Source organism: Pristis pectinata, chromosome 2 (assembly GCF_009764475.1).
Source record: "Pristis pectinata isolate sPriPec2 chromosome 2, sPriPec2.1.pri, whole genome shotgun sequence".
Lineage (NCBI taxonomy): Eukaryota > Metazoa > Chordata > Chondrichthyes > Rhinopristiformes > Pristidae > Pristis > Pristis pectinata.
In genome coordinates, this window is record NC_067406.1 from 99,172,118 (window position 1) to 99,199,455 (window position 27,338).

The 27,338-nt window shown below is 40.7% G+C and overlaps 1 protein-coding gene across 2 annotated transcripts in view; it reads left to right on the forward strand.

Annotated features, from left to right (window-relative positions):
• Window positions 1-26,947, forward strand: part of afap1 (actin filament associated protein 1) — a 232,885-nt gene extending 205,938 nt beyond the window's left edge. For both annotated transcript variants that reach the window (XM_052009986.1, XM_052009989.1), the window contains 5 exons: window positions 4,858-4,972; window positions 5,305-5,469; window positions 11,328-11,521; window positions 14,524-14,688; window positions 20,598-26,947. In XM_052009986.1, the coding sequence (XP_051865946.1) occupies window positions 4,858-4,972; window positions 5,305-5,469; window positions 11,328-11,521; window positions 14,524-14,688; window positions 20,598-20,624 (666 nt within the window). In that variant the 3' untranslated portion in view covers window positions 20,625-26,947. The remainder of the gene's footprint in view (window positions 1-4,857; window positions 4,973-5,304; window positions 5,470-11,327; window positions 11,522-14,523; window positions 14,689-20,597) is intronic.
• The last annotated feature ends 391 nt before the right edge of the window (window positions 26,948-27,338 follow it).

A 27,338-nucleotide genomic window follows, 5' to 3' on the forward strand; every position in this document is an offset into this window, starting at 1 on the left:
AAACAAACCATGGCCCTTTTTTGGGCAGAGTATTAACCAGCAGCTTTTTAAATATGCATTTTTCATCTGATCGCTCTGTGTTACCTATATTAAAAGGGGTGATGGTGTATTTCAGAGAAGATTCTCCTGCTTCTGCATCATAACTTTGAGAACTGCATAGCCCTGGAAAATACCATTATGAACAATTTTGCTAGTTATACCTTGATTAAATGGATCTTCTACCATGGGCAGACAAGAGAATTTCCAAAGGAATTATCCCTATCTATGTAAATTATAATTTCATGTTAGGGCAGTGGCTAAGAATTGCTTCACCCTCCTTTTAAAGCTTTTATAGCGTTTTGGATTGGTAAACTAGAATATCATCCCAACTTCATTGGTTTTGGGATTTTATAGATCTGTTCCCCCAATAAGGTTAGTAACATGGTATGTATGCCCTAGTGAACTGGAAACTAGTTCCATTCTAAGACTGCACTGACTCTGTTTCAACATAGCATTGAAGCAAAGACAGCCATCTGCTGGATTTGTACCTGCAGTACAACAATGCATGTCATTCATTCAATACCCAAGTATAACTTAGATTTTCCATTAGTTGTGGGAAGGATATAATTCTCAAAATATGTTGTCCTTTATAAGAATTTTATGGAATCATAGAGTCATATACAGCATGGCAACAGGCCCTTCAGCCCAGTGAGTATGTGTCAACCATCAAGCACCTATTTTACACTAATCTTACACTAATGTCATTTTGTTTCTCCACATTCCCATCAACTTCCTGTAGAATTTACCACTCACCAGCTAAGTGCAATTTAGGGTGGCAATTAACCTACCGTCAACTAGCACATGTTTGGGATGTGGGAGGAACCTGGAGCACCAAGAGGAAACCCATACTGTCTGAGGGAGAACATGCAAATTCCACACAAACAGCATCAGAGGTCGGGATCAAACCTGGGTCACTGGAGCTGTGAGGCAACAGATCTACTTAGAAGCACTGTTGAACTGCCCATTCCCACATATCATTATTTGTAATACTATTTCTTCCCACACAATTTGCCATACTTTGTAGAAGCCATACTCTGGATCATGGCCTCTGCTCTCTCTCTCTCATTCCCAGGAGCAGTTCTCTGTAACCTCTATACTAGAAGTATTATAAGGCTGACTTTCTTTGCCTTGACTCAGCAGGAATGGTGTTGTAGCTCTCTAAAAAGTCACAGATGATCTGCTGGAGGAACTCAGTGGGTCAAGCAGCATCTGTGGGAGGAAAAGAATTGCTGACATCCTTTCCTCCCACAGATGCTGTTCGACCTGCTGAGTTCCTCCAGCAGATTATTTGTTGCTCCAGACTCTTGTGTCTCTAAAACGTTACATGGCCAAACCCATCAGACTGCTTCTGTTCCCAATATGGTTGCAGTTATTTTATTTGGCATTATTACAATGGATGTCTGGGCATCTACTTATTTCAGGTGGGAGCCAATTATAATAAGCAGAATAAGGTCTTGTAATGCGCACGAGAATCCTGACATAATTCTGAGGTACCCAATGAGTGCATTTTGTTGCTGCCTTTTAGCATTTTTTACAGCTATTGAATTTGTCTGCATGATGGAAGCTAGCTCAGGACTTAGATCAAATTTATTTCAACATAAAGTCAAAAGTACTTAGCTTAGATCTGCAAACTGTATAATGACAGCAATTATTCTGGGGCTGTTACAACGTATGACAACTTTCAAACTTCATGTGAAAAGATTAAGTGTAAACTGCAACATCTAGGAATGGAAGAAGCCTGGTGCTGCTGTTGTCTTTACTTCAGTCTGGGTGACTCAGAGAGATTCCCATTCCCCAGAGGTAATCTGATGAGGAAGATTTTAAAACAAGTATGTCAAGGCGCCAAGCAGCCCTGATACCAACATCCAGACAACAAGGCAAAGCCACAAAAGTCATATTTGTATGATTAGGCAGCTCAAAAAGGAGCTGTACATTAACAGCAGAAACCACTAGAAGCAATGCCCCTGTGAAGACATTTGCAGGCAAGCCTATGATTTCTGTTAAAGCATATTGTAGCCAAGGGAATCTTGCAAAAGGAAAAGTTACTGACCTCCTCCAATATCTGTGAGCAGTCTCTGTTACTACTCAACAAATCCTTCAGCTTCTGTAGTTGTAGGCTGACTAAAGAAGTTCAAGTTCATTTGGGCAGCAGATTCAACATTTACTTTCTGTAAAGCCACATAATCTCACTCAAACAAGGCTGTTGGGAAATGCAACGCCTATTCCATTAATAGTCTTCTCAGACATAAAACATGGTTAAAAGTATTTCTTACAAAAAAAAGTCAGCTTGATGCAATAAGAGATATTATGAGATCTCCTCCCACTACATCCCTATCCCAAGAGAGGTTTAGCTGGTTATGGTTTACTGCTCAGTTCCTGCCAGAAATGTGGCCAATTCTGTCACTTGTTCTGCCACTGTTTAATGGGAAAGTCTTTATAAGGAACAGATTCTCAGTTAGTGTGTCCTTGAATGTGCAGACTTTGAAGTACTTGGTGCTCTGACTGCCAGTAGAGTGGCTAAACAAGTTGGGTCTATTCTTGGACTTTAGAAGAATGAGAAGTAATCTTATCAAGGCACAGAAGATTGTGAGGGGGGCATGAAAGGGTAGATGTTGAGATCCTTTCACTAGCGGGAGAGTCTCAAACAAGGTGACACAGTTACAGGACAAGGGGCTGGTCATTTAAAACAAGTGTACAAAAATTTATTTTCATAGAAGGTGGTGAATCTCTGGAATTCTCTACCCCAGAGGGTTGTTGAGGCTAGATTATCTGTAGTATTTAAGGTGGAGGTAGATACATTTTTGAAAGATCGGGAAATTGGGGAACCGGCGCGAGGGAGGTGTTGAGGCCAGCATAGATCAGCCGTGATCATATCGAATGGCTGGGCAACCTTGAGGGGCCAGGTGGCCTATTCCTGCTCCTAATTTCTTCTGTTCAACCAACTTATCAAGCACCCTCCATCCAGTAACAGCTTGTCAGATAATGCAAGGAACATTCAGGTCAGACAACATCTTTGCAGAGGGAAACAGATTTAACTTGTCAGATTGTTGACCTTTTGTCAGAATCAGAAAATATTAGAGAGGACAAAAGGCCAACAAGTCCCCTAGACCTGAAGGCCTGCATCCTGGGCTTAAGGAAGTGGCTGCAGCAATAGTTGAGTATTCATTGTAACCAAAATTCTCTGGATTCTGAGGTTTCCCGAAGAGGGAACCACAAAATATTCAAGAAAAGCAGGAGAGCAGGAAATTGTAGGCCAGTTAGCTTAACATCTTTTATTGAAAAGTATTGGAATCCATTATTAAGGGGATACTAGCAGAACATTTAGAAAATCATAAAATAATCGGGGGCTACATGGTTTTATGAAAGGAAAGCATGTTTGACAGATTTGCTACAATGGATGTTGTGTATTTGAATTTCTATAAGGCATTTGACAAGGTCCCACTTAAAAGATTATTGACAAGGAAAATACACATGGGATTGGGGGTAACATTAGAACAGAGATAAGGAAGTGACTATCTAACGGAAAGCAGAGAGTTGAGGTAAATGGGTCACTTTCAGATTGGCAGTCAGTAACTTGTGGGATGATTTTGCCATGCAAATCAGAGCTGTGGCTTCAATTATTTATAATCTATATTGATGACTTTGATGAAGGGACCAAGTACATTGTAGGTAAATCTGCTGATGATACAAAAATTGGTGGTTTAGCAGATTGTGAGGACACAAAGAGACTGCAAAGGGTAATAGGTAGGTTAATTGAGTGGGCAAGGAGTTAGCAGCTAAAGCATAATGTGGGAAATTGAAGTTACTTACTTTGCAAAAAAGACTGAAAAAGCAAATTATTGTTTAAGCAAAATGAAGCATCAAAATGTTGTGGTACAAAGGGATCTTTGGTCCTAGTAGATGAAACACAACAAGTTAGTGTGCAGATACAGTAAGTAATTAGGAAAACCAATGGAATGCTGGTCTTTATTGCCTGAAGTATGGTGTATAAAAAGAGTGAAGTTTTGATACAACTTTACAGGCACTGGTAAGACTGTAGCCAGAGTACTACACACAGCTTTATTCTCCAAATTTGAGGAAGTGTGTGCTTGCTGGAGGCAGTGCAATGAAGTTTGATTCCTGGGATGAAGTAATTGACATATGAAGAAATGCTGGGAGGTTGGGCCAATCCTCATTGGAGTTTAGCAGAGTGAGAAATGAGCATATTGAAACATATATGATTCTGAGAGGGATTGACCATAGGATGTTCACGCTTGTGAGGATATCCAGAACTAAGGAGCATCATTTCATAAAAATGACTCACTCATTTTAGATAGTAACAAAGGGGAACTTCTTCTACACTCCAATGAGTTGTGGAGGTGGAGTCATTGAATATGTTTCAAGGCAGAGATTAACTGACAATTAAAGTAGAAGGGAGTCAAGGTGTATGGAAGGATAATGGGAAGAATGTGTGAGGCTAAGATTGGATCATTATCTTATTGAATGGTGGTTCATACTAAAGAGCCTGATTGGTCTACTCCTGCTCCTGTTCCTTATCTTCCCTGACAAAGGTTCTAGAATGTAGAAGGGAGGACAGAACAAAATGGGAAGTCTGTAAAGGGGTAGTAAGTCGGAGATATGGCAAAAAAGATGGTTTAAGCCAAAGGAGGGTTGGTGATGGTTTGCAGAACAAAAAGAAGAGTCCAGAGGAGATGTAAATGGGAATTTGTGAATCCTGAACTGCAAGTATTGAGATTGAGATATTGCTAAAAGGAAATACGAGATCTTGAGTTTCATCAAATACTTGCTAATGGCTGTTTATCTTCCCACTTAACCTAGGCAAAAGGGAAGAAAATGCCAACAGTTGTAAATGGTACAACAGCAAAGCCAAAGGCTGGAAACAGCCAGGTGAAGAAACCAAACCCTAGTACAAATGTTAAACGCACGGCATCAAGTAAGTGTTTTAGATTTTGTGTCTTATGCTAAACGTAATAATACCTAGCAGAAACTGGTGATGCTTTCTGCTTTACAAAGAGGTCTTGATGGCAATCATTTACCATCCACTTATCTTTTCAAACTGCCACTGCAGTCATTAAATTATAATGATCCTTTTAATGAAACATGGTAAATATAACACAGGTTGGCAGTCTGGTGGTTTTATACAATAACTGCTTTGATCAATAATTTTTTTTACACCTGAGATGCTTGGAAGTTATTGGAATTGGTGTCAATTGATAGGATATATTTAATATAAAGGCATTAAGAGGCTATGGGATTAACTTGCAGATGCCGATCAATATAAATATGGTAAAAATCGAGTGGAGGCTGACGCAAAAAGATTACAGTCAAAGGAGGAAGATTTGAAAAAGCAGAAAGAAATCTTACGCACCCGTCTAGCACAACTGAGAAAAGACAGAAAGGAGCTGAGGACAGCCATTGAAGGATGTGCAGGTAGCAATTTTAAACCTTTCTCTTCATTTAAAGAAGATGCTTCAGATACAAAACTGATCTAAAATCCTGGATTGAAATTAATTCTTGATGACTGACCCATCAAGAAACCTTTACAAAAAATTGCTGAACCTGGTTGATGCAGACATACAAAGTTGTTGCTGCATTTTCATCACAACCCCAGCTGAATATAACCGTAATGTTAACATTCTCCTTTCCCACCGCTCTGTATTCTCTTTCCATTTTCCATCAATTCAAATACGTATTATGTTAAGCAATCAGTCATGTCTACAATGTCATTAAATGTTGACTCTGGGTGGTGAGTGATTTTTATGTCCCAACATCCTAATTATATTTAAAAATGGGATGGCAACTACACCAAAATAGTGAGTGAAGCAGAAGTACCAACATTTTACATTCTCACTTCTTCTAATGTTTGGGCTGAGATCAGGCTTGGTCTCCAGTTTAACAGTCAATAAATAAAAGACACAAGAATGCACAAGAATGCAGCTTTGCAAATTTTAGTTGACTAAAATGGAGATCAGTCAAACTTCATCTGACCCAGAAGTTGCTCTTAGTTGTGAACTACTCCTGTACACCACTAATTCCCAGAATATGTATGAATTTACCTTACGCAATCTGACAGCTGCAACTTGCCATGGAGAGCCGGCTAGATTCCTTGTGCCAGGCCTGCATGGCAACGGGGCCTTGTGCAATGTAATAAGATCATGTGGCAAGAGGCCAAAATAAGCCCTCCTCACAGAAAGCCAAGAAAACTAACAGCTGGCCAATCCTTAACTCCAGAATTAACTGGCTGTCAAGATTACTAAATCCCTTAATGCTAAATGCTTTGGGCATTCAAAATCTATTAATACCATTATAAATATTGAAAAATCTTCCAAAAATTGAAACAATCCATAAACACTTATTAACAAAGTCCCATAGTTCCTCTCAGTTACCTGGGAAATGTTTGCAGGTACATGGAGAAATACTAACATATCTTTATATAATCTGAATACATATTAGGCGAGCTCAAGTGGCATAATTCTAGCCTGAACTCTGTATCTTCTTCTCCTTTACCAACCACCCATTTCAACTTGCATGCATAATCCATGGATTTAACAAAATGGGAGGTGGCCTTTTCAATGATATTGGAAAGGATCTTCAGATTCTTTTGAGTAAGCTTATAGAATATCATGGGAGAGATTTTATTATGTTTGGTAACATTTATTTGCTACTTAAGTGTCCTGAAGCTGCTTGGCAAGGCTACCAAGTATTCTAAATTCACATGGAATCTGGCATCATTTCTTCAGTAGTGTTCTTCTCAGTGTTCTGCTCTGGCAAGAAAATGTTCAGGAACAGCAGCATGGGAAGGAAGGAGCAAGAAATGCATCTGGAGAGAGATAGGAATTCTTACCCACCTAATGTATTTCATATGTCTTTGGGAATGTGCCTGTGGAGAGATGCTAAAATTGTGTTATCTTTTGCAGAGGCCATTGAGCAGAGTGCCATTGCATTATCTGTGATAGTGAGAATAAGTGCGATAAGCTGCTTTGTCTTCGACTCTTGTAACATTGAGCATAAATCAGTATTTTAGAGAGGTACGAGCTAACTGAGGACAAGTAGCATGGAATTGTCGAGGGAAGGTAATGTCTAACATTTTTTTGAGGTGAATATTAAGCGTATTTATAGCACACTTGATTTGCTCTGCGTAGATTTAGCAAGCAGCTTGTCAGAGGCCCACTAAGCAGATGAATCAGGAAAGCAGATGCCCATAGGAGCCAAGGCAATTTAGATTAAAAATTAGCTTGGTGGAAGAAAGCACAGTTTAATTGCCTGCAGGAATTTTAGTGACTGGAGAACTGTATGCAGTGGGTGGGTTTTCAGGGCTCAGTACTAAGTTCCAACTTTTCATGGTATTAATTATTTAATTTTCATGGCATTAATGCCTTACACTTGGACTGTGATAAAGAAGTTTTCTGATGATAACAAAATTGACAATATGGTTGATGGGGAAAATTCTAGGCTGCAGAGAAATATCAAAGATTTGTTAGATGCGTACAAAAATGGTAAATGGAATTCAGTCTGGAGCAGTATGAAGTTATGCATCTGGAGTGAGCAAAGAAAGCAGGGTATATACAATAAAAAGTAGAATATTAAGAAGACAGTCATTTTGGGATACACATCCACAGATCCCTCAAGATAGTGGGATGGTTAGATAAGAAAGGGTATGGGATATTTGCTTTTATCAGCTGAGGTCCAGAATACAAGAACACTAGGGTCATGTTGGACAACACACACAAAATACTGGAGGAACTCGACAGGTCAGGCAGCATCTATGGAGGGAAATAAACAGTCAATGTCCTGATGAAATGTCTCAACCTGAAACAGTGTCCTGATGAAGGGTCTCAACCTGAAACCTTGACTATTTATTTCTCTCCATAGATGCTGCCCAACCTGCTGAGTTCCTCCAGCATTTTGTGTGTGTTGCCCCAAATCTGTTGCCTCCAGCATCTGCAGAATCTCTTGTGTCAAGGTCATGTTGGAACTATATAAATCACTTATTAGAGCATAGACATAATGCTGTGTTGAGCTGTAGACATGACACTACAGAAAGAATGTGACAGGACAACAGGGGTGCAGGGGAGATTTATGAGAATGCTGCCAGGGTTAGGACATTAGTTGTGAGAGATACAGACAGGGCTGAGAACCTTTCTTTGGAGGATGGCAGGATTTGATTGATGCCTACACAGAGTGAACAGGAAGGACCTATTTCCCTTGAAAGAAAGGTTGATAAATAGGGATCATTTATTCAAAATGATTGGTAGAATGTTGTAAGACCTACCTACCCCTCCACCCCACGCATGGAGACACACATGGGGTGGGGGGGGGGGGCGGGTGGTGGGGAGGCATTTAATGAATCAGCCTAAGATGGCTGAGTGAAGGAAGATTCCCTGCCTGCGGCACTGTGCTAGGGCTGGGGTAGCCACCTTCCCATAAATACAGTCACCTTCCTTTGTATCAAATATGATTTTGACCACTAGAGATTTTTCCTATGGGTCGTCAGTGAGCGCAGGTTTCCAGAGGTCCTTGGTGTTCACCATCTCTAACAGCATTTAATGTGTCCATTATCGGATCCAATTCTTTGATGAGATTATTTTGATTGAGGGGGTTAGGGTTGGAATCCTGTTGGAACCCAAACTGAGTAATTCAAATACCTTATTGGAAATATTGGTGACTCATTGTGACTTCATGATTCATTTGTAATTACCAATCTATCATCTTCTTGAAGTGCCTATTGGCAGTTAATGATGTTTAGATTCTGGATGTTAATTATCTGGATTGAATTTGCTTGTAAATAAGACATCCCTCCATAATCTTCCATATTATGAGATATTCTATTGTCATAACTGTTCTGTGAATACCATCATCAATGCTTTCACTGAAGCCTAGAAGAGGAAGGGTTTGCATTCAATGTCTGCAAAAGAAAGGTCCTCTACCAACCTGCCCCTGCTGCACTACACTGCCTTCTGACAATAAAGTTTCATGGTAAGACCCTGCAACACATGGACAACTTCTCAGGAGCCATCTCCCAGCAAAGGGAGACATCAATGATGAAATTCACCACCACTTTTAATGTGCCACTTCAGCCTTAGGTCAATTAAGGAATAAGGTATTTGAAGATTGAAACCTCAGACCTGGCACAAAATGTAGACTGTCATGCTGAGTGTTTCCAGAATTCTTTAATTTTTAAAACTCATGGTATACTAGGCAGCAGTGAACCCTGCCTACTTATATACTTATATAGACCTGGCTACCTAAAGGAGGCTTGCCAAGTTACTGGAAAAAATTATTACTCTTGCTATCTCTGCAAAAACCTCCAAATTCACTGGAAGGACAAGTGAACCCATGTAGTATTCTCTCCTAGTCCAACATTGCCAGCACTTAGGCCCTAGCTGGCTACATTGGGCAGTCCATGTCATTTACTTGCCCAACATTAGACTCCTGAAGCAGACACTATTCCAAGCTCTATCATGGGATGAGATTGCTGTGTGGCTGGAGAAACAGATTCAGGAATGTGCTCAAAGACTTGTCAGGAAATGCAGCATCCCCACTGACTCCGAGGACATCCTAGAGCATGATTGCTCAAAGTGGAGAGGGAATAATTGGGATGAACATAGAACACGGCAGCACAGGAACAGGCTCTTCAGACTACAGCGTCTATGCAACCTGATTCTGAATTTTAACTAATTCAATCTGCCTGAACATGGTCCATATCCTTTCATTCCCGGTGTGTTCATGTGCCTGTCTCAATGTCTCTTAAACGTTGCTACCATATCTGGCTGCACCTCTTTCCCTGGCAGCGCATTCCAGTCACCTAACACTCGCTGTGTAAAAAAAACTTATCTCGTAAATCTGGTGCTGAATCTGGTATATCGGATTGGTATTGAGAACCTCAAGGTCATAAATCAGGAGCACATTGTAGGTAGCAGAAGGAGTACACCAAGTCACAAACTACCTTCCAGCTTACCTTGTTGGGTGCTGCTGCTGTATCTGCAGAGGAATCTCCAGTTCCCATATTAGCCTGACTAGCCACCTCAGAACCCACAGAACCTGAGTGAAAGTAAAACATCCTCAATCAAGGAACTGCCTAAGAAGAGGAAGAAGAATCTTTATTCTTGAGCGGTTGTTTATCTCTTTAGCTTGTGATGTTATCTGGTCCCAGAGTCTTAATTGCAAGAAATGGAGTGACATGAATTAGTCAGATACTGGTATTCATGATAGAGAAGACCAGAGGTGGAAGCAGAGAAGAATTATCCATTGGCTTGCAAATTAGGAAAAATTAGTACAGTTCAGGCTGTCATGCAGGGGATGTTTGTGGATCCTCATCTTCTATCAGTTCTCTACCATCATTATCAGCAGAGTATAGTAGAGCTGCAGAATTGTCTGATATTTGCTTATGACATCGAAGAAGGGTATTTGGTACATTAAGTACATGCTCTCAGTTCAATCCCATTAATTCCCCCACGTCTCACTGTAACCTATTTTCTCACACATGCCCATCCACTCGACCCTGATTCTCCTAACACTCAACTACTACACCAGGTATAATTTACAGTAACCAATGAACCCAGCAGTCAGCATATACAGTACTTGGGATATGGGAAGAAACAAGAACATCTGGGAAAATCTACGCACAGCTAGGGAGAACATGCAAACACCACACAAAAAGCTTTGGAGGTCAGGATCAATCCTGGGTTGCAGGACCACCGTGCCACTCCTGGGATATTATTTTACTGCCAACATTGAATGTTGGTACAGGACATGACATGGCAGGGCTGCTTCTTTTGGACTGCTTCATCTATAGGTCCAATATAGCAGTAGTACTACACTACATGAGAGAGGATTTTCAACTTGCTGTGGATGTACCTGCAGGTGACAGGTATATTGGTGAGAATATGATCAAGTAGGTCACCAAGTCTCCTTGGCTGACTCCATGACTAGAGGAATTAGTCTAAAATTGAGTATCTCTAAGAATGGGTCATAACTAAAAGCATAATTACGTACCAGCACACTCTGTAGCTTTGTGGTCTAATGCAACTATGTCAGAAAGATTAAAATTTCCTGTGATTGTAAGGAGATCTTAGGATAACACTTCCTCCAAAAGTGGGAGGATCGTATATTACATCTTCCTGTATCCTATGATTTTTCTACCACTGAACTTGGTAACTTCCAGAATCAAGGAAACTGTTGGGGTAATTTTAATAATGCTCTGTTTGGGAATGGAGTAGACACATTTCTAAGGTTCACTCTACTCTCTGTCCAATTATATTTTCCATTGTTTTTCACTTTAAATATAGGTAAGAAGTCTCAGATTGCTCTGGAAACAAAGCTAAAGAAACTGGAGGAGGAATGTAAGGCTAAAGAGGCTGAACGTGTGAACTTGGAACTGGAGCTGACAGAAGTGAATGAGAGCTTAAAGAAAGCTCTTGCAGGAGGGCCCACACTGGGACTGACAATAGAGCCAAAGTCATCAAGAACTTCTAGCCCACAGGTAACGACAGGAGTACAAACATTATGGGCAGGTTGGAGGGACAAGATCTATTTCTGTTTGTAATCGTTTTTACGTTTGTAAACCAGACGCACATAAAATAAAGCACTCAGCAGGTTAGGCAGCATCTGTGAATAGAGAGATAGAGTTAACATTTCAGGTCACAGACTCCTCATCAGAACTGGAAAGTTAGTTTTAAGTCACAGAGAGGGTGGGAGAGGGAGGATAGGAAAAGAGAATGTGTCTTATAAGGTGAGGCTAGGGTTACTGTGGTGAACTGGTGTTCATGGAGCTGTCTCACTCTTAGAGAGAGGGGAATAAGGGCAATCAGAGGGAGAGAGGAAACAAACGAAAGGACCTGTGAAATGCAGGTCAGAGCTGTTGTAGCGGTTGCTACCGCGAAATAAAACAAGACGCTAGTCGAAGGATTGTCAAACAAGAACTGGTTTATTTTCCCGCCTTGCGCGGGCCTTTTAAGGGAGACTGTTCCCGCCCAATGCAACCAGCAATGACGTAAGTACTACGTCATCAAGTCTTTCCCGCACGCAGGTTCTCCCCGTCGCTCGGGAAAGATGAGGCCCGCCGCCATCTTGGGCCTCGTCGCTCCGACGCCGCGCGACCCGACTGCCGAGCCGGTTCGCCTGACCGGACGGTGAGTCGCTACACTGTTAATGAGATGTGAAGCCGAAAGGAGAATGCCGGAAATGCCCGGCAGATCAGGCAGTGTCTGTGATGAGAGAAAAACTGAGTTAATATTGTAGATGGACGACCTTACAGCAGAACTGGCCAGTTCTGACACAAAGAGAGAAAGTGAGTTATCTGAAATTGAAGAATTTGATATTGAGTTTCCAGGCTGCACTGTGCTCAGATGGAGGATGAGGTGCTGTCCTTAAGCTTGTGTAGGGCCTCACTGGAACAGTGCAGGAGGCCAAGAAAATGTAGTTCAGTGTGGGGTGAAGAATTAAAATGACAAGCAACAGGAAGCTTGGAGTGCCCCTGTGGATTGAATGGAGATGCTCTGCAAAGCAGTCACCCAATTTACATTTGGTTTCTCCAATGCAGAGGAAACCACATCATGAGCAGAAAATGCAGTACATTAGTTTGGAAGACATACAAGTGAATGGCTGCTTCACCTGGAAAGACTGCTTGGGTCCCTGGATGGTGGGAAGGGATGAGATAAAAGACCAAGTGTGGCAAGCATAAAATATAAATTTTTAAGCTGTCCTTAGAATCTGGCAGTGGATTCCTGATGGGCCAAATATCAAAAATGGCAGAAAGAGCTGGCAATACTCAAAGAATGTGACAGCACCACAGAATCAGAACCAGGTTTATTATCACTGACATGTGTCGTGAAATTTGTTGGTTTGCAGCAGCAGTACAGTGCAAGACATAAAAATTACTCTAAGTTACAAAAAATAAATTAATTACATAATGCAAAAGAGGAATAACGAGGTAGAGTTCATGGGTTCAGGGACCATTCCAAGATCTGATGGCAGGGGGAAGAAGCTGTTTCTGAAAAAGTTAAGTGTGGGTCTTCAGGCTCCTGTACCTCCTCCCTAATGGTAGTAACAAGAAGAGGCCATGTCCCAGATGGTGAGTGTCCTTAATGATAGATGCCGCCTTCTTGAGGCACTGCCTCTTGAAGATGCCCTAGATGGTGGGAGGGTTGTGTCCATGATGGAGCTGGCTGAGTTAATAACCTCTGCAGCCGCTTGTGATCCTGTGCATTGGAGGCTTCATACCAGGATGCGATGCAACCAGTCAGAATGATCTCCACTGTACATCTATAGAAATTTGTAAGAGTCTTTGGTGACATACCAAATCTCCCCAAACTCCTAATGAAGTAGAGGCACTGGTATGCCTTCATCATGATTGCATCATTGTGTTGGGCCCAGGATAGATCCTCTGAGATGTTGACGCCCAGAAATTTGAAGCTGCTCACCTTTTCCACCACTGACCCCACAGTGAGGACTGGTGTGTGTTCTCCAGACTTCCCCTTCCTGAAGTCCATAATCAATTCCTTGGTCTTGCTGACGTTGAGTGCGAAGTTGTTGTTGCGACACCACTCAACCAGCCAATGTATCTCCTTGTCACCATCTGAGATTCTGCCAACAACAGTGGTGTCATCGGCGAATTTATATATGGTATTTGAACTGTGCCGAGCCACACAGCCATGAGTGTAGAGAGAGTAGGGCAGTGGGCTAAGCACGCATCCTTGAGATGTACCTGTGTTGATTGCCAGCGAGGAGGAAGTGTTATTACCGATCCACACTGACTGTGGTCTCCCAATAAGGAAATCAAGGATCCAGTTGCAGAGGGAGGTACAGAGGCCCAGATTTTGAAGCTTGTTGATTAATACTGAGGGGATGATAGTTTAGAATGCTGAGCTGTAATTGATCAACAGCAGCCTGACGTATGTATTGCTGTTGTCTAGGTGCTCCAAAGCTGAGATAAGAGCCAGTGAGATTGCATCTGCTGTAGACCTGTTGTGGTAGGAGGCAGAATTTTTGGCAGAAGAAACAGGAGTTAATGTTTCAGGTTGATGACCCTTCAATAGAACTGGAGAAAAAAGGGGAAAAGTTTGGGGGGGGGTGAGGGGGAGAACAAAAGGGAAAATCTGTGATAGGGAAGAGTGCCCTGCTGCCATGCTGGTCCAGGCTATTTGTTCAGGTACAGTGCAGCTTGTAGACAGAAGTATCACAGAAGTGAACTAGTCCAGAAATGAAGATACTGCCACTTTTTTCCAACATGAGGGAAAATTTGCAAAGCTCTGCCATGTGCAAGGATCTCTGACTGTACAAAAGTGTACATGGTGCTTAAGCAAAATCTTCCTTGAATACAGAAATTGGATTTTGTAGAGGTAAAATTGAAATAGTAAAATTTCAGTTTCCACTGTTTCTGTACAATCATAATCTTAGTAAATGTTCTTTAAGTATGATACATTTAATTGAAAATCCTGGTGGAGGAAATTTGAAATTTATCATCTTGCAATGTTCCTTTTATAGTCTCCTATCTTCATGCATCGGACCCTCGATAATTCTCCAGCTTCCAGCTGTGATACAAGTGACACCGAACCATCAGCACTGCCTGTAAATGCAGCCGTTCTCGGCAGAAGACCACCTTCCATGGTTTCTTCCCCAAGTCGAGGACATGTACGCAGGAAGGCCAAGGTATCCTCGATCAGCACATAGGACATAGAACAGTACAGCACAGAACAGGCCCTTCGGCCCACAGTGTTGTGCCGACATAGCTAATCTCTCGTGTCTACAGATTGCCCATATCCCTCCATTTCCTCTCATTCATGTGCCCATCCAAGCCTCTCTTAAAAGCCCCCAATGAATTTTCCTCCACTACCCTATCAGGCAATGCATTCCAGGCATCCAGCGTTCTCTGAGTGAAAAACTTACCCCTCACGTCTGTTTTGAACCTACCCCCTCTCACCTTAAATGCATGCCTTCTGCTATTGGATTGTTCAATAATGGGTAAAAGATTTTGCTTGTCCACCCTATCTATGCGCCTTATAATTTTATACACTTCCAACTGATCACCCCTCGGCCTCCACCGCTCCAGACAAAAGAGCCCAAGTTTGTCCAGCCTCTCCGGATAGCACATGCCCTCTAATCCAGGCAGAATCGTAGTAAACCTCCTCTGTACCATCTCTAAAGCCCTGACATCGTTCCTATAGTGAGGTGACCAGAATTGCACGCAATACTCTAAATGCAGCCTAACCAAAGTTCTATAGAGATGCATAATAACTTCTTGACTCCTATACACAATACCTCAATTAATGAAAGAAAGCATTCCATAAGCCTTCTTAACCACCCCATCTACCTGTGTAGCAACTTTCAGTTAGCCATGTACTTGCACCCCAAGGTCCCTCTGCTCTTCAACACTGTTAAGGGTTTTGCCCTTCAGAGTGTACTGCCTCTTGACATTAGTCCTACCAAGGTGCAACACCTCACATTTATCCACATTAAATGCCATCTGACATTTCTCTGCCCACATCTGCAACTGATCTATATCACGCTGTATCCGTCGCCAGTCTTCTACACTATTCACAGCTCCACCAATCTTGGTATCATTTGCAAACTTCCTAATCTACCCATCAACATACTCATCCAGGTCACTTATGTACATCATAAACAGCAGAGGTCCCAGTACAGATCCTTGTGGAACACCACTACTTACAGGCCTCCAGCCCGAATAAATCCCTTCAACCACCACCCTCTGTCTTCTGTGGGCAAGCCAGTCCTGGATCCACACAGCTAATTCTCCACTGACCCCATATGCATCCAAACTTTCTTGATCAAGCTATTATGTGGGACTGTGTCAAATGCCTTACTGAAGTCATCCTACATATAGATGACATCCACAGCTCTACCTTCATTAATCTCTCTCGTCACTTTGTCAAAAAACTCAATCAGGTTAGTAAGGCGTGACTTGCTCCACACAAAGCCATGCTGGCTTTCCTAATTATGCCATTGGATTCCAGATGCTCGTATATCCTATCTCTAAGAGTTTTCTCCAGTAAATACTCTACGACTGACATGAGACTCACCAGTCTATGGTTCCCTGGAAGAACAACAGTAGCCACTGCCAGTACTCTGGGACCTCACCCATGGTCAAAGATGACATAAAGACACTGGCCAAGGCCCCAGCAATTTCCTCTCTCGCCTCCCTCGGTAACCTGGGGTATATCCCATCAGGCCACGGGGATTTATCCACCTTAATACTTGTTTAGGAGACCTAACACTAACTCCTCCTTGACCTCTAAATGCTCTAACTTGTTTACGCCCTCAGTTCTAATTTCTGCATCCTGGGTAAATATTGAAGAGAAATACTCTTTCAGAACCTCACCCACATCCTCTGCATCCAAACATAGATTCCTTTCTTTATCCTTAACAGGTCCTACCCTTTCCCTTGTTATATAACATAGAACACTACAGCACGGTACAGGCCCTTCAGCCCACAATGTTGTGCCGACATTTTATCCTGCTCTAAGATCTATCTAACCCTTCCCTCCCACATAGCTCCCCATTTCTCTATCATTCATGTGTCCATCTAAGAGTCTCTTAAATTCCCTAATGTATCTGCCCCCACAACCTCTGCTGGCAGTGCTTTCCGCACACCCACCACTCTCTGTATAAAAAAACTTACCCCTGACATCCCCCTTATATCTTCCTCCAATCACCATAAAATTATGTCCCCTTGTGTTAGCCATTGTCACCCTGGGAAAAAGTCTCTGACTGTCCATTCGATCTATATCTCTTATCATCTTGTACACCTCTATCAAGTCACCTCTCAAGCTCATTCTCTCCAATCCAGACAACATCCTGGTAATTCTCCTCTGCACCCTCTCTAACGTTTCCACATCCTTCCTATAATGAGGTGACCAGAACTGAACACAATACTCCAAGTGTGGTCTGACCAGAGTTCTATCATCTCGGGGCTCTTGAACTCAATACCCCTACTAATGAAGGCCAAAACACCATACGCCTTCTTAACAACTCTATCGATCTGTGCGGCAACCTTGAGGGATCTATAGACGTGGACCCCAAGATCCCTCTGTTCCTCCACACTAAGAGTCCTACCATTAACCTTGTATTCTGCCTTGAAATTTGATCTCCCGAAGTGTATCACTTCACATTTATCCGGGTTGAACTCCATCTGCCACTTCTCAGCCCAGGTCTGCATTCTATCAATATCCTGTTGTAATCTACAGCAACCTTCTACACTATCCACAATACCTTATTCCTTTTTATCCAATCCTCCTATTCCTTACGTGGGTATAGAATGCCTTTGGATTCTCTTTCATCCTACTTGCTAAGGACTTTTCATGGCCCCTCTTGGCTTTCCTAATTCCTTTCTTGAGTTCATTTCTAGCTTCTTTATAGTCCTCACATGCTCTATCTGATCCTAACTTCCAAAGCTCTACATACTTGTCCTTTTTTTTCTTGACTAAGTTCATCACTTCTCTGGACATCCAAGGTTCCCTTATTTTGCCATTCATGTCCTTCCTTCTAATCGGGACATACCTATGCTGTACCCTATGTATTTGATCCTTAAACGCTTTCCACATGTTCGACGTGGACGGCAGCAAAAAGGTGTTCCCAGTTTACTCTTCCTAGTTCCTTCCTTCATAATTAGCCCTGCTCCAATTTAAAACCCTCCCACTAGCCCCATACCTATCCTTATCTACAGCTATCCTGAAAGTTAATGAACTGTGGTCACTGTTCCCCAATTGCTCACCCACTGATAGGTGAGTCACCTGGCCAGGGTCATTACCCAACACCAGGTTCAGAATATGTTGGAATGTCAACATATTGATTTAAGAACTCCTCCTGGATACACTTAACAAATTCTGCCCCATCTAACCCCCTTCCACTAAAAAGGTCCCAATTTATATCAGGGAAGTCTCCCATGACCACAACTCATTTCCCTAATCTGTTTGCATACCCATTCCTCAATGTCCCGGTGGCTATTGGGAGGTCTATAGTACACTCCCAATGAGATTGATTGCACCCTTCCTATTCCTGAGTTCTACCCATATAGAATCTGTGTCTGAGCCCTCCATTATGTCTCCCCGGAGTGCATCTGATATCTCTAATTAGTATTGCAACTCCTCCCCCTCTTTTACCCCCCTCTCTATTCTTCCTGAAACTTCGAAACCCTGGTACATTGATCACCCATTTCTGTCCCTCCCTCAACCAAGTCTCTGTAATAGCCACAACACCATAGTTCCATGTACTGATTCATGCTCTAAGTTCATCACTCTTGCCCACAATACTCCTAGCATTAAAGTACAAACATTTCAAACCATTCGTCCCATCATGTCTGTTATCAGGAATCTGCCTAATACTACATTCCCTGACATCAGCCCTCCTGCCCGTTCCCTCACTTACTGAGCTGTTGTTCTGGTTCCCATCCTCCTGCGAAGCTAGCTTAAACCTTCCCCAGTAGCATTAACAGACCTCCCTGCCAGGATATTGGTTCCCCTCCAGTTCAGGTGCAACCCGTCCCTCTCGTACGGGTCACCCCTTCCCCAGAAAAGGTTCCAGTGATTGAAGAACTTGAAACTCTGCCTCCTGCACCATCTCCCCAGCCACTCCCCATACTCATTGCGCAGGACCTCTACCCCTCTCCTGCCTACATTATTGGTGCCAATATGCACCACGACCTCTGGCTGCTCACCCTCCCCTTAAGAAGATCCTGCAAACGCTCTGGGACGTCCAGGACCCTCGCACCCGGGAGGCAACATCCTGGAGAACCCTTTTGCAGCCACAGAATCTCCTGTCTGTCCCCCTAACTATCGAGTCCCCTGTGACTGTCGCTCTGCCTGACTTCACCCTTCCCTTCGGAGCCTCAGAGCCGACCACAGTGCTACTGGTCTGGCTGCTGCTGCCTTGCCCAGATAGGTCATGCCCCTCAGCAGTATCCAAAGGGGTATACTTGTTGCTGAGAGGAATGGCCACAGGGGGACTCTGCACTGACTTCTTTTCCCCCCTACCACTCTCACTGCTCACCCATCCACTACCTGAATCCTGCCCTCTGGGTGTAACCACCTGCTCAGAAGTCCTATCTATGATTCACTCAGCATCCCAAATGATCCTTAGTTCATCCAACTCCAGCTTCAGCTCCTTAATCCGGTCTTTCAGGAGCTGAAGTTGGCTGCACTTCCCGCATGTGTAGTCAGCAGGGAGACCATCAAGTTCCACGAATTCCCACATCCCACAGGAGGAGCAGTGCCATATCTGTCATCCTGCCTACACTGTACTAAGGGACACTGAGACCAATGCAGCAATAATAAAAGGACAAACTTACCCTCCTTACCTGTTAGTTTGCCTTGGCCTCTTCTCATCGAAGCCTCTTGAGTCAAAGTCTCTTAATTTCTCACTCTGACTCTAGCCCACTCCAATGATAGCCGCTCCAACGATGGCCGCTCCGCTAGACCCTACCTCACTTTTATGGTTAAAGACCCCAAGCAAGGAGAGAGAAGCCTGTGCACTGGCTTCTGCTGGGGGGAAAAACTCCAAGCAAATGGGGAGAGAAACAAAAAACTCACCGGGTCAGGTGACTCTCCACTATCTTCCCGCCGCTGCCGCTTACATCACATTTTTTCACAGTACTTCCCTGTTCCATAGTTCTGAAATGCAAACAGTTGTACTGACTGAACAATTAGGAAACTTTTCTCAAAAAAACACAGCCTAAACTTGAGAGGCCTCCTGTGCTTCATCAGTATAAACCTTTTCATATTTCATATTTTCTCATGACATCAGGAGGCCTTTCAGCTCATTGAATCTGTGTCGCCTTTCATAGCAATGCCACTAATCCCATTCCCCACTTATTTTGCTGCAGTTCATTCTCCTCCATATGTCCATCAAACACCACCCACCCTCACCCCAATAAATTGACCCTGTACCCTCTCCCAGGGTAGCTTGATCAAAAGTGCAATTAACTGACAACTACATAGTGCAAATTATGTTATGCAAATAAGCAGCTATTTGAGAAACACACAAAACAGCATTCAGGTCATTGTATTTTATTTTCTTTCCTCTTTAATTTATTTTTCGATTGTTTGTCTCATTCATTACCATCTGGATCTGCTTAGTTACATTTCCTACAACAGCCAAGAGCCAAGTCCTTTGCCACCTGTCATTCTGTTGGTTTAAGATGGGTTGTCTCAGTTTTCCTTTAATAAGATTGCTATTAAAAAAATGATCCTTTTGCCATCCAGGTGACCTTATGATGCAAACCGTTTTAGGCAATCCCTTAGGATCAAGGATGATTTGCTTCCACTCTAGTTCTTAGAAGATGATTGTGTATGAATTCTTTAAACGTAGGATGACCATTGCACACTAGCTACCATGCATACCAGAGAGGTCCAAGACAATTGAAGATCAGGCTCTCACACAGCCCCAAGTTAGGACATCATTCATAGCTGTGAGTTCAGTGACCAAGCAACATTCACTTGGTATTTTGCTTTTTTAAATAAAAATCATGTGATTTGGACGGATAACTAGGATGTAATCTGAAAGGAATGTTTCAATGGCATTTGTCAATTTTTCATTTTTTTTTACAGGAATGGGAGCTGAAGACTGGAACATAAAAATAAAAAAAGAGTTCATAATTTTTTATATTTATTTCTCTAAACATTATGATCCAGACCAGAAGCACTGTTACTGAGTCCTTTACTTCATAAGAACTATGCAGAGCTCATGGTCTTCACATTACTTGCTGAAAGTTAGCAGAAATTCTATGCTGAAGTGTAGTTTATTGTTATATGTGAACATGGATGATATTTAAATTGTGTCCAATTGGCCCCTGACCTCACCTCAGCTCCACCTTTCCACCATCTATTGGCCAAGTGTTTCTTAGCAGACATATGCTTTTCTGCTTAAATAATACCATATCTGTTTTCATGATTGAAAAATAAATTCTGGACAAGAAAAGACAATTTCAACACCACAGTACAAAGGGAAACATATTTATTACAAAATAGGCATTTTAGATTGACCTTTCAAATTATGATTGTATTATAAGCACAATAAGTGTTTTGTGTATGGTGCTCCTGAAGGAAAAGGCTTCATAGTAAATCAATGGATCCAGTATAGTTTGCAGTATCCACTCAGTTTTGACAATTGTAAGAATGTTGGAACATAAATGTAGTTATGTTCTTATGTTCTTGACAGTTGTCAACCATATCATTGTACAACATTTTATTTTACACTTCCTATTGCCTGTTTTTATTGTACCCCCATCGTCTGTTTTTGTTGTACAGACCTATCATTTGTTTTTATTGTACACAGCCTACGTCTGTTTTTATTATACACACCCTATTTTTGTCTTACTGTACATTTCCTGTCACCTGTTTTTATCGTACACACCCTATCATCTGTTTTTATCGTATACACCCTATTATCTGTTTTTAATCATATACACCCTATTGTTTGTCTTAATTGTACACACCCTATTGCCTGTTTTTAATTATATACACCCTATTGTCTGTTTTTATTGTACACACTCTATGGTCTCTTTTTAATCATAGATGCTCTCTGGTCTGTTTTTAGTTGTGCACATCCTATTGTCTGTTTTTAATCGTATGCACCCTATTGTCTGTTTTTATTGTACACATCTTATTTAATGTTGGGAAAAGGAAATGGTGCTCAAAAGCTCTCCAGGGAAATATACAGTTTTTTAGTAATACATTGTATTCATTCTTTAAAGATAAAATTCCATTTATTTTCCATTCGTTTTGTTTCCCAAAATTATCTGTTTTGACATGGATTCCTGTCGGGATAATGTGCTTGTCATTTGTTGTAGCTTGTGTCATTCCACATTTTCTCGAAAATATTATCCATTTCACCCAGAATGGAAAGGGTTTTGATACACAGGTAATTTTTGACATATAGAAAAGCAATATTGGTAAAAAAAAAATTTAGCTTTGATGTAAGATAGTTGATGTGCTTTTATACTAAAGAAAAATGTAATTATGTATAATTTAATTTGAAATAAGACCATATTTAAAATTTATTTGTCAAAACTCCCATTTGATTTCAATGGTGAAGAATTAAATATATGAAAAAAAAATGTGAATTACAAATACTAGTTTTGAATAGGGTTCATTTTTTGGAAAACATTGTAATAATTTGATGAGCAATCCCGACTATCACATTATGGTCTTGGTGACTCTGTGGCTGAACTCTTTTTGTTTTAGAGAGTTTTCTCAGCAGTTTATTTCGATATCATTCCGTTCTTTGCATATTAATAATGAAAACAGTGAAAATGGTGGAAAATTTAGTGGATCTGCAGAGAGAAGCAGACCTAACTTTTCAAGTCCATTCATTTACCGTTTTCAATTTAGATGCCCAGTGTCCACAGTGTTTTGCTTTTGCTTTAAAACATAATCTTCTTATTTGGTCTTGTGATTTATTATTCTTCGGACCAATCAGAAACAAACCTTTTGTGTAAAGTTGCTATACTCATGCAGAAACATAGAAGTTTGTGAGTTATATATTGTGGGTTGCCGTATTGCTTCAAGTCACTTGTCTTAGTTAATATGTTGATAAAATATGTCATTACATACATCTCTGAAATAGTTTCATTGGAATATGGCAGCTATATTTGGTAGCAAATATTACAACTTTTTTTAGTAAACATTCCAGGAAACTTACAATGCATATGTTGTCAAAAGAAGTTTCATCCCATTCTTGTGCTTTACATTGCCCATTTTTTGTGCCAGTTCATCGTTCACCTCCTCCATCATACCATTCAACTTTTCTGCTCTGTACTGATGCTTATGCTCCACACTAGTCTCTTCCCTCTCTACTGAACTTCCTTCTGCTCTTGCACTTACGTAGCTTCATCTGAAATGCAACTTTGCTTTTCATTGTGACTACTCCATATGGTAGTGAGTTTACCTTCTCATCAGCATCAGAGAAAAGAATAAAAATGAGGCTAAAACTGTTAATGATCTCACCAGAAAATAAATGACCCTAGGCAAACAGAGATTCTGCTTTGCTCAGCAGAAAGTGAAAAAGGTCCACACTATTTTTCTGTGATTAATCAGGTACTGATAGCAAACACTCAATTTTGCACCAGCTCTCCAACCTGCACATGTTGAGTGCTAGGGAAACAGCCTCATAAAATGTATCCTCGTGTATTTCCACAATCATATTCCTGCTGGTTTCAACTATATGTGGAGCCATTATTACACAGGCATTCAGAGGCATTCCTAAAAATTCCCAAATAGTATCAGGCTAATTATGGAAGAAATTCAATTTGTTTATCTTTACAAGCAACCTGTAATTAGAACTGACTTAAATGGTGGAAGAAAAATTCATTACAGACTTCCATTATAATCATTTGTGCTGATACCACCAGAAGCCAATCTATGAATTAAAACATTTGAGTGGATGGTTATGGATTGTAAATGTAGTGTAGAAATGTATTTGGTAAAGTTTATCTAGCAATAGTGTTACTACCCTAGGAAAAAAACATGTTGCTATGAATCATTTTTAACTTCAGCTGCAAATCTGTTAACAATAAGCATTAATTACAGGCCATGACTGCTAGTAAAATCAAAGACAAATTCCTGGGCTGTGATGTACTGCAATAAACTTAGACCTGGGTATGAAGAACAAGTAAATTTCCATGTTTTGTATGGCTTAGTTTTCTGTTGTTCATTGCCAAAAATGCCACAGGTGAAAGAATATGCCATTACCATGTTTTTGTCCTTCTATGCCTGGGTGAAGTGTATTGGGATCTGGAAATATGCCCAGTAAACTAGGGTTAATTTCCTCATTTTAAAAAAAATTTCTTTGTAATACTGTTAACAGTTGTGGCGTTAAGAGGCAAACATGCATTCCACAGAATCAAGTAGACTACAAAGTCATGCTTCCACATCAATACAAAAGTAGAAGGGGTTTTATGCTCCGTGTACAAAGGCCACCAGGGAGTTGCATTCAGGACTTTTTTGGTGGCTGTGAGGCTGCCTTTAAAAGAGCATAAGCCTTATTTCAAGGTCTTGGTGCCCTTTCTAGGAACTATTTATTAATTTCTTTCCATTCAATCAGAATGCACAACTGTTTTCCTAATCTATATTGGCCTAAAAATCATACTTGACTGCCTATTGGAGGTCAATGCAGAAACCTAGACTTAACTTCTGGCTGTTGCCAGCAAGTAGGACTGCAGGCAAAAGCAGACCAGCCCTGTGGATATTGGTATCTTGTAGCGGTTATTAAATAGAGTCCACAGGCTCCCATGCTGTCAGTTCAGACACAGGGAACAGGCCACAATTAATTTCTAGTCAAATGGTTTGAAAATTCTTTCCCTAAGTGGATTCTCTCCCCCATCACGACATGCAGAGGTTATAGGCTTGTACCTCTTTTTCAGAATATTTCATGGCTATCTTGTTTGCTATCTCTGGTGGTAATCTTTATTCCATTTACCTTAAACAACAATTATTTCTCTTTATCTCTGTGGTATATCATATGCCACTATTATATTAGTATCTGACATTAGTGTTCTTAAAATTGTGCATCTTTTTCTGCGTATTCCATCAGTGCCTCCAAATAGTTGGTACACTCTACATACTTGAGGGCCATCCTTCTTGATATAAATATGCTTGAGGTTTTTACACAACCGAGCTTTTTCTAAGTTCACAAAAATCAACTGTTTTCAGATTTCACTGAGCCATTTTTTTAAAAAAGTTTCATGCGCAATTATTCTCAGTAGCTTGTTAGCAGCCTATGAACCAGACAGAGCGCTGCAGCAGGTATACCATGACAGTTACTATTTATTTGTCTTTGGTAATGAACTCATGTATATGAAATGTCAATTGAAAACTATAAATTTGAGATTATAAACAATCAGAATTTAGAAAATGGATAATTCTCTCATTTTTATTTTCCAAGCAAAAATAGAACCCTAGCAAATATATGCAGTAAAATATTCAGTCTCAATTCTGAACTTATACATGATTGTGTTTTGCTTTTGTAAATTATTATAAATTTGTTAAGGTGTGATTTCTTCTTTGTAAGCTGTCTTATAAAGGCTTAAAATAATTGACGAAGCTATACACTTCTATCCTTCATGACCTTTGTTCTCATGGAGATTGAATTTTCTTGAAAGGGAAAGGGAATCATTTTATGAATCTGTGCTCCTGCAAGTGGAGAATTTGTGCAATTGGATGAAATATTTTTGCAGTCTGTTGATTTTCATTCTCAACTTCTGAGTCTGAACTCCTAATTCATTAAATAGTGAGAATGCAAGTAAAAATGTATATATCAGGAATTCTCTCAAATAGGAAGTATGCCTAAAGTCTAACAGTGTTTCATTCAAATGCAATGGGGTGCAAAATCCATTGAGCATTTTAGTGCAATGATGCAGTAGTTAGGTCACTGAGGCTGAATGTAATTTCATCCCATCACAATTTTTGACCTGTTTTCCAAAGACAGATCCAGCCTTTAGTAATTATTCCCAATGCCCAGTGCTGCTGAAATGGCAAAAACATTTACATTTTAAAAGTTTGAGGCTTCGCTGTTGCCATGGGTTTGATCTAAAGGGTAAATATAACAAACATAAAATGCCAGAAACACTCATCTGTGGAATGAGAAACGTTATCTCTGTTTCTCTTCCTGTAGATGCTGCATGACCAGTTGAGAATTTCCAGCATTTTCTGTTTTTTTTTACAGATTTCCAATATTTGCTATTTTCCTTCAATTTTTACAAATGAGGTTTGCTTCTTATAAATCTCTTTGATCTGGTGGCATTACATTACAGTGAGACACTACCTTCATCCAGGTTTGCTGAGGTTAGAGCCCAGTAGTATTGCCGTGCCATGGATATTTGCTCATTGACAGAGGCATAACTAGTGGTCAGCAGAGATATTCTACCTCCCCAAATCCATCTTAAGGTCACGTAGCCCTGTTGTTTATATCACCAACAGATAAATGTAAATCTGTGCAGAATTGTCTGTCTAATGTGAATGGATTTTTTGCCCTTTTAAGGCAGAGCTTGCCTTTTAAGCTTTAAAAGGCAAGTTAAACCAAAAAGGCAAGCTAAACCAAAAAGGCAAGCAAACTTCAACTATGTTTAAGTAAAGAGTTGCAGATTAAATTTCTTGTGTTCAAACAGACCTGGAGGAATCTAGCAAAATAATAACAGAGAGAACTGTACTTACTGGACTCAATTATCCATTTCACCCGAGTTAGGCAGTGGGAGTCCTACGCCTCCACCATACTCCTGAAAGCATAATATGTAAACAAAGGGCGCAAGCAAAATTGTTGCCAACTCTCCTTAACCCTTGTACAATACCTTACCGTACTACGTCTATCGTAGGACTTCATTATAATCCCTGCCCCCTGCTCCCCCCCTCCACACACATACACACAGACAACAAAAGGGTGGCATTGGGTTGGGCAGGGGAATAACAAAAGCAATAAAACTAAATGAGAAAACTGAGGCATGAATGACAGAATGTGTAAATTTAAGCTGAGATATTGCCTGTCACGTCTGAGCTCCATTTATTTGTCATATTCTCCAACTTGAATTTAGCTTAATATTTTGAAATGGACTTCCATCTTTGTGAACTTACATTTCATTCTATGACTAAATATCATATATACAAGACCTAATAGTTTTTCAAATATACTGATGACACATGCGAGTCGACCAAGAGGTTTTTATAACCACAGCTTCACTGTGATGTAAATATTGCTTCTGATCTGCCTGTAGGACTAGCCAAAATCTTGATTGTAACCTTGATATTACTTTTTAAATAAATTGTCAACAGAAGATCCTGTATAAACCAAGCTCATATATGACACAATTATTTCTGCACCTTAGTGTTTTGTTACTTTTATTTGTAAACTGTTAATGTCTTTGTGTATTAGTCGAACAAGACAAAATTTGTATATTAAAGTAAAATGAATAAAACAATCAGATTATTTGCGATTTTTCCCCCACTCATGATTTTGAAGCCTTACAGATGTGTAGTGTTTGATGTGGTTTTCATTTCAAACAGACCCTCATATTACTTATGCGAAAATATTCTCAGACATCAAATTCCATTAGCTGATATTAATACAAAGACTTCCAAAGCTGTCAATCTTTTCATTGACTTTTTGCATTCATTTTTCAGTATCGAAAATTACAAGATAGATCTTTTCTGCCCTAATGTAAAAAAAATTAAATCCATGTATCTACAACCACGCCCACCCACTCATATGCTGACTTGTCTAGAGGGCACACAGTGAGGCCAGGAATGGCCGCTCTTTAATTATTCTGTTGAAGAATGTTCCATTATATTTCACTAGTTGTG